The sequence below is a fragment of the Talpa occidentalis genome, unplaced genomic scaffold, assembly GCF_014898055.3.
Source record: "Talpa occidentalis isolate TD23 unplaced genomic scaffold, MPIMG_talOcc4v2.1 talOcc4.16, whole genome shotgun sequence".
Lineage (NCBI taxonomy): Eukaryota > Metazoa > Chordata > Mammalia > Eulipotyphla > Talpidae > Talpa > Talpa occidentalis.
The window spans coordinates 78,623,939-78,631,586 of record NW_023601653.1 but is presented as its reverse complement, the minus strand read 5'-3'; the positions used below and the strand labels follow the sequence as shown (position 1 = coordinate 78,631,586).

At 54.9% G+C, this 7,648-nt stretch overlaps 1 protein-coding gene across 1 annotated transcript; it reads left to right on the top strand.

The window, feature by feature from the left end:
• Nucleotides 1–791: 791 nt before the first annotated feature.
• On the top strand, nt 792–5,137 carry LOC119247956 (keratin, type II cytoskeletal 6A-like). Its single transcript, XM_037514790.1, has 9 exons — nt 792–1,309; nt 2,141–2,355; nt 2,696–2,756; nt 2,900–2,995; nt 3,108–3,272; nt 3,726–3,851; nt 4,342–4,562; nt 4,781–4,815; nt 4,917–5,137. Exons 1-9 carry the CDS (start codon nt 794–796, stop codon nt 5,135–5,137), a joined length of 1,656 nt encoding a protein of 551 aa, XP_037370687.1. The 5' UTR covers nt 792–793.
• Nucleotides 5,138–7,648: the final 2,511 nt, after the last annotated feature.

The window sequence follows — 7,648 nt, the reverse complement described above, 5'->3', positions numbered from 1 at the left end:
TATTTGAAGATTTCATAAGCACTTAATGACATTAATGAATATGTAAATTTTAAGAATTAAAAATAGTATATTGGTTATACTTTTAAAAGTGTATCACTGGGATATAAATATTGAATTATAGATGAAGGCATATGACCTTCAGGTTTGGTTTTGAAGTATTACAGGGTTTTCAGGAATAATGGAGAAATAAGGATAGACATGATATAAATTTTATAAGATTGAATGAGAGGTAGACAGGGAGTCAGGAGTTATGATTCTACTTCTCTAGCCCTGTAAAATTTTTCATAAAACTTAAAACAAGTCATGCTAAGCATTATGAATCATTGAGAAAACAACGATAATCTGTCACTTAAGGCACACACAATACATGACCGTTGATTCCCATATCCCTGCCGGGTAAGCCACAGGTGGCCGAGGAGAACATTTACTATATTATGATACAATAACAGGTAAATACTTTGTCAGAAATAGTGAGTAATACCGAAGGCTCTGAATTGAGAATAGTCTTATTGTACTGACATCAAGTCAAAGCTGGAAGGCAAAAGAAATTTTCCCTGACTAAAGGAAGCCAAAAATGCAATCCTTCGTATTTCATAATTTTTCTGCTAATCCAGATGTGACCTCACTGTGTGTCAGGCCCAACCCTTCCCAATCTGCAAGCTCACCTTCCAGGACAGCCCAGCCCACTCTCACCATATATAAACCGCTGCCGGCGCCGGGGCTGGCACACGGCTCCTCTCAGCTCTCCCTCCAGCCTCTCACTCCTTCTGCATCCTCCACGTGTTCAGGAACCATGAGCAGCAGATCCACCATGAGGTGCCAGAGCAGCAGCAGCCGTGGCTTCAGCGCCAGCTCGGCCAGAGTCCCCGGCACCTGCCGCTCGGGCTTCAGCAGCGTGTCCGTGTCGCGCTCCAGGGGCGGCGGGGCCTTCGGGGGAGCGTGCGGAGGGGCTGGCTTCGGCAGCCGCAGCCTGTACAACCTGGGGGGCTCCAAGAGGATCTCCATCAGCGGGGGCGGCTGCAGAATCGGAGGCGGCTATGGCTTCGGCGGGGGCGCAGGCAGCGGATTTGGCTTTGGCGGTGGAGTCGGTAGCGGCTTTGGCTTCGGCGGTGGAGCTGGTTTCGCAGGCGGCCTTGGTGGCGCCGGCTTCCCCGTGTGCCCCCCTGGAGGCATCCAAGAGGTCACCGTCAACCAGAGTCTCCTCACCCCCATGAACCTGCAAATCGACCCCACCATCCAGCGGGTGCGCACCGAGGAGCGCGAGCAGATCAAGACCCTCAACAACAAGTTCGCCTCCTTCATCGACAAGGTGAGCAGGGACCCGCCTGCGGGCAGGTGTTCCAGGGCCCATCAGGAGCGCCTCCCTCTGCCCCTGCAGGGGAGAGCGGGAGGGTGAAAGGCACAGGCCAGCCCTGGCTGCAGGCAGGAGGGCCGCACCTTGACCATCAGGCACAGGCCTGATGCGTCCTAAGAACTCACCGCTCAAGGGTCCCTCCTTCCTGCCCTTCCATGCGCTGGGCAGAGACAGGCAATGGCAGGGAAAGGCGTAGCCTCCCCTTGCAAGGCTGTGAGAGACGGAAATGAAAATTCCAGCGGGAAATGCTTCTAGGGAAGAGGGGAAGAGAGAGAAGGGAAAATGATATCCTGCGGGACTAGAAGGAAAGAGAAATGATGCCATGTTATAGCCAGAGCCTGGACAGTAAAGGCAGATGCTTAGGAGGAGACGCGTGGACTCAGTGGGATGACGAGCTCAGAATCCAGTTGTTATTTGCACTTGATTTTAATCCTGTTTCTAACATTTGACAACCGGGGACTACAGGACAAACCACAGAAGAGCCCTGATCAATAAACGGGGACACGCTGTTGGCAACTTGACTGTGATAAAACTGAAAGTCAGTGGGAGGCACGAGTACCCCATCGAGAGTGAGGACACCCCAGAGGTCCCAGGTCATGGGGAGGGGGCCGAGGTGAACTTGGGATCGAGAGGAGATGGTTTTGGGGAGCAGACAGAAGCCTGAGCCGCTGGACAGGCTACTGCAGAATAACCAGCCCCAAGAGATCCCCAGGCTGCCGGGACACCTGACCACTCACATCTCTCTCCCGGGCTCTGCCTGAAACATGCCCCCTTGTGTTCCTCCAGGTGCGGTTCCTGGAGCAGCAGAACAAGGTCCTGGACACCAAGTGGGCCCTGCTGCAGGAGCAGGGCACCAGGACCGTGAGGCAGAACCTGGAGCCCCTGTTCGAGCAGTACATCAGCAACCTCAGGAGGCAGCTGGACTCCATCCTGGGGGAGAGGGGCCGCCTGGACTCCGAGCTCAGGGGCATGCAGGACATGGTGGAGGACTTCAAGAGCAAGTGAGTTCAAGGGCAGGGATGGATTCCGGTTTGGAAGCACATGCTTTGAGGCTATTGGGAGGCCGGGGCCAGTGTGGAGAACATTCTATAACAAAATGAGTCCATGAAAAACAAAGTCCCAATTATTGCCCAATACAAACCCTAACAAAGAAAAAGGACATCTAGAGGCGGCGAGGGCCATAAAAGGGGTACACCACCTGGGGACCCCAGAATCCACCTGTGGTTACTGGCAGGAAAGCTCAGTATGGACGCGTGTTTAGGGGTGCCGGCTGGGATCTGGGCTGGATTCCCTCTCACCCTCACCCCGGCTCATTAACGACTCATCTCTCTCTGACTCCAGATATGAAGACGAGATCAACAAGCGCACAGCAGCAGAGAATGAATTCGTGACTCTGAAGAAGGTGAGCTGAGGAAGACCCGGGGTGCACGTCCCCCAGAAGAGGACTCGTGCCCCCGCACGCGTCTCAGGGCGATGGGTGAGGAGACCGAGAGGGTAGGCCGGGAGGAGCGCTGTGCTGACCCCACGCTCTGGCTTATTCCCCAGGACGTGGACGCTGCCTACATGAACAAGGTTGAGCTCCAAGCCAAGGTGGACGCACTCATGGATGAGATCAACTTCCTCAGAGCCTTCTATGAGGCAGTAAGTGCCCCTGGCTGCTTACCCACAGGGCCTCTGATCAGGGTGGGAGATGTTTGCGTGGATGCCTCTGCGGAGACGTGCAGAGGGCGTGATGCATGGTCCCGTCCCGCAGGAGCTGTCCCAGATGCAATCCCACATCTCAGACACATCCGTGGTGCTGTCCATGGACAACAACCGCTGCCTGGACCTGGACGGCATCATCGCTGAGGTCAAGGCCCAGTACGAGGAGATCGCCCAGAGGAGCCGCGCTGAGGCCGAGTCCTGGTACCAGAGCAAGGTGAGCAGGCCCTTGACACCTGCTGGGGACACCCCGGGCCCCTCCTGAAGACCAGCAGGCCACAGAGCCCACCGAAGACCTCAGTCTGGGAGCTTGGTCCTCGCACCTGATGTGCTCCCTGCACTGGGGAGCGTTGACAGAATTGATGTGCAGGGCTGACATCAAAGGACCCCAAGGAGGAGGAAAGCTCCCTTAGGCAGGGGCCTAGTGACCTCTAAATTTTTCTGACCCTTAGCTGGGGCTTACAAAAGTCACCATCCCCCCAGAGATCTCCCCATGCCTGCTCTCAGCAGGACGGTCTGTGCAGGGTGTGGCATGGCCAACGGCTCTAACACCACTTGTGCAGAATCCCCCGATAATGCCATTAGGGCTTAAGTTTCTGAAATGTCGAGCAGTGTCACCATCACCCCAGCAGGGGAATCTCACGGCCCCTCTCCTCTCCCCGGCCCACAGTACGAAGAGCTGCAGATGTCCGCGGGCAGACACGGCGATGACCTGCGCAACACCAAGCAGGAGATCGCTGAGCTCAACCGCATGATCCAGAGGCTGAGGTCTGAGATCGACCACGTCAAGAAGCAGGTATGGAGGGCAACTGTGGAGAGAAAGCCTCCACCGACAACGCCAGGAAAATGGTTGCCAAGATGCTCAGAAGCAAGGTGGGAAAGACAGTGTAGCAAAGACCCAGGAGGAGCTGAGTTTGCCCACGAATGTGAGGTGGCAAGATGGCAAGTGTGAAAAGCCCCCAAGGCTGTGAGGTTTCTGTTAGTTAGTGGGGCACCCAGGGGAGCATGCTCAGGGCCCTGGAGTGGCTGGGAGACAACACTCAACAAGCAGGTCCATCTCCTGCAAGCCGACTGGTGTGTGTCCTCTGGAGTGTGGGCCATGACCGCCATCCCTGCGCCCACGTGGGTCTCATCAGAAAGGGGTGGTTTTCTCTCGTGGCTCAGACAAGACTGGGCAGAACGAAGCTGCTCTCTGGTCTCTAGTGTCTCGCTCAGCTGCAAAGGAGAGCCCCAGTGGGTCTCCTGTGAGCCACTCTGAGAAGTGCCCCCGTCTGTCCCCCTCCCAGTGCGCCAACCTGCAGTCCTCCATCGCCGACGCCGAGCAGCGCGGGGAGATGGCCATCAAGGATGCCAAGGGCAAGCTGATGGAGCTGGAGGACGCCCTGCAGAAGGCCAAGCAGGACATGGCCCGCATGCTGCGCGAGTACCAGGAGCTCATGAACACCAAGCTGGCCCTGGACGTGGAGATCGCCACCTACAGGAAGCTGCTGGAGGGCGAGGAGTGCAGGTGGGCACCTCCCAGGAGCCCCTGGAGCCTCTGGCTGGAGCCCAGGAAGGCAGCCAGGGAGCCCCAGCTCAGGGCATCTGGTCCTGGCTTAACCGCTGGCCCCAGAGAGACAGTCCCAGCCTGTGTGCGGGGCTGTCCCGGCCTCCCCCAGCCGCCCCCAGCCGCCCCCAGGTCAGTAGTGGCCTCTGAGGTCTCACCCGAGTCTCCCCCTCTCCTAGGCTGAGTGGAGAAGGCGTCGGACAAGTCAACATCTGTAAGTCCCTTTGGGCCCCCCCAGTCCGCCCGCCCGCCCGCGTGCTCTCGTGCCGCCCGGGCCCCCGCGGGCTCACGTGTCCTTGTCCCCTGTCCCCGCAGCCGTGGTGCAGTCCACCGGCTCCAGCAGCTATGGCGGCGCCGCGGGTCTCGGCGGCGGCCTGTGCCTGGGCGGAGGCAGCAGCGGCTACTCCTATGGCAGCGGCCAAGGCCTGAGCGGCGGCTTCAGCTCCAGCAGCGGCAGAGGCATGGGGGCCAGCTTCTGCTCCACCAGCAAGTACGCCACCACCTCGTCCTCCAGCAGGAGGAGCTACAAGCACTGAGGCCTCCGGGGGGTCTCGTGCCCCAGTGTCCCAGGCCCCTCTGTCCCTGCGTCCCTCTCTCCTCAGGCAGCTCTGCTCCCCCGTCTCTCCCTCTCCCTCTCCGAGCTCCCACTGAAGCTCCACGGGCCCCATTTCTCCCGTGTCCCTGCCTGCTGCCCCCGCGCTCCCCCGGGCCCCGACAGACCGCACCTGGCCCTGCTCCAGGACAGGGGCCTCCCTTGGTTTCACCAGACCTGGAGTCCCCCCTCTTAGCCGTGGTGGGACCCCCCAGCAGTGCCCATGGACGTGCCCGTGGCAGCCCGTGATGCCGCGTCTCTCCCGTGTGGTTCCCACTGCTCTGTGCGCTCTCGGAATTGCTCAATAAAGCAGACTCATGTGTAAATGCACGGTTTTGTCTTCTTTTCCTGCCACCGCGTTGTCTGTCAAGCCTGACAAATGCCTGTTCATGTATGAAAGATACTGTCTGTGTTTCACTCTCTCAGAGTGAGAGCAACCAACATTTGGCACTGGGGTCAGATCCAAGCAAACTCTGCGAAGCAGAGCGGGAGGGATCAGTCCTCTGTCACTGTAAAGGCTGATTTGACTGCCCGTGACAAGCTCTAGGAGCTCGTTCTCTCTGACTTGGTCTAAGCTGTGCCTCCTCCTCCTGTCCCAGTGTTCACCCCAAAGCCCATAGACACATTTTACTCCACTGGAGCAAAAGAATATTGACATGGGATAAGATATTTGACTTAGAATTGTCTCCTAAATTTGTCTAAGAACATATGTGAGCAGCAGTTTAAAAATATAATCCCTGGTTTAGTGTTGTCTTCGTTGTGACCAGTGGTTCTTGACCCTTTTATCTGAACCATCCCTTTCATTTATGAGTCTCCCTACCCATGTGCTTCACTCCCTCTTCATGAGATACCACAGCTGGTAACTTGGCTACTGGACACTAATTTCCTTCCCAGAGCAGATGTCAATGTTTTGCAAGTGGAGTAGAAGGAATCGAATCCTCCATCACCATCTATACCACTTTGAACTGCCCTCACCAGTGATAGTAGCTTAGATGCCCTTCCTTTACCTCTCAGGCCACTTTCCCCCTGGCCCTAGGATCACCTTAAATGCCCAGTTACAGAAATATATTTCTGGCCATGCAAAGTCAAAGAACAGTTAATATGTGAATGAGACACGTGCTTCTTAGATTTTACCCTATGTCTAAGAAACCTGCCTGACAGGGCCTCCCTGGTGGCTCAGGTGGTTGAGTGCTGCAGTGTGAAGCTGTTCACAGCCTTTGCAGCATGAATTCGATCCCGGCCGGCTGGGGAGATACCCACATGGCGCAGCGGACCTCTCCTTCTCACCCGCTGCTCCCCTCAGCAGTGTATTTCATCAGTCAGCCTGTTCTGTTCCCCGCTCTGTCTCTGGTGAATCCTCTCACCCTCTCGCACATCTGGCCTGTACTCCGGTTCTTGTATAAATAAATAAATCTTAAAAACAAAAAACTTGCCTGACAACTTGGATCAAGAAAAATTAAAAGATGAATCATTCTGAACTTAATATACATACCCTTGAAATGTGTCCTGAGGAAATAGCACGCATGCATAATGGTGCATGTGCAAAGATGTTGGTTTCAACCTCTTCATGACAAGGACAAATGGAACCAGCAGATCTTGTCAAATTAGGGGCCCAAAGATTGGGGCACCAACCTGGGATGATGTTTTCTTGAAGTGTGAAGGTAAAGCAAGAATGAAAATGGCCACATTCTCATCTCTGGAGACTCTCGTGGGCAAATGGAGTCCTCGGTGTTCAGACGACATCCCCCACCCCCCGCCACATGTCCTTCTGGTGTCCTGACCTCTGTGGATAGGAAATGAAAACTCAGGACACAGCCCAAGGGCATCATGGCACTCATGTTGTTTCCTGGCCACACAAGTCCCTGTGTCCCCAGGAGCGATAATTGTGCCCCCAGCCCCCAAGTCTCAGAGGGAAGTTTTCTTGGGTTCCATCACCTATAGGGGATACACTTGGATCCTGCTGTGTCGGTATCTTGCTATGTTCACCAGGTCCCACAGGTATGAGGGCTTCTCACTCGTAGTAATAGCTCCTTTACTCTGCCCAAAACTTTCCAGCAACAGAAATGTGATGTCTAGGTTCTGAAACTTAAGCCCGTGAAACATTCCTAGTATTGTGCACCCATAAGGAGTAATGGAAAGGATACAACTGGCCTGGGAAATTATATGGGATGTACAGCAATAAATCCCAAAAAGCAGGCTATAAAACAGTATGTACACATGGATTTAATTTCATGAAAATCTTATGGTACGGGAACAAAATGGAAGACTGAAAAACTCTAGGTTTTCCTTCTGCCACAGAAACATTAAAAAAAAAAACCAGTAGCTTTCTGGACAAAGTTTGCAGGAACACTGGAAAGCAGTCAAAAGTTTGCAACAACTAAGCACATGGCATCAAGAAAACCTGACTTCAGAATTACTGCATCTTTGAGATACTTTTCCTAGCGCTTGCCCTGTG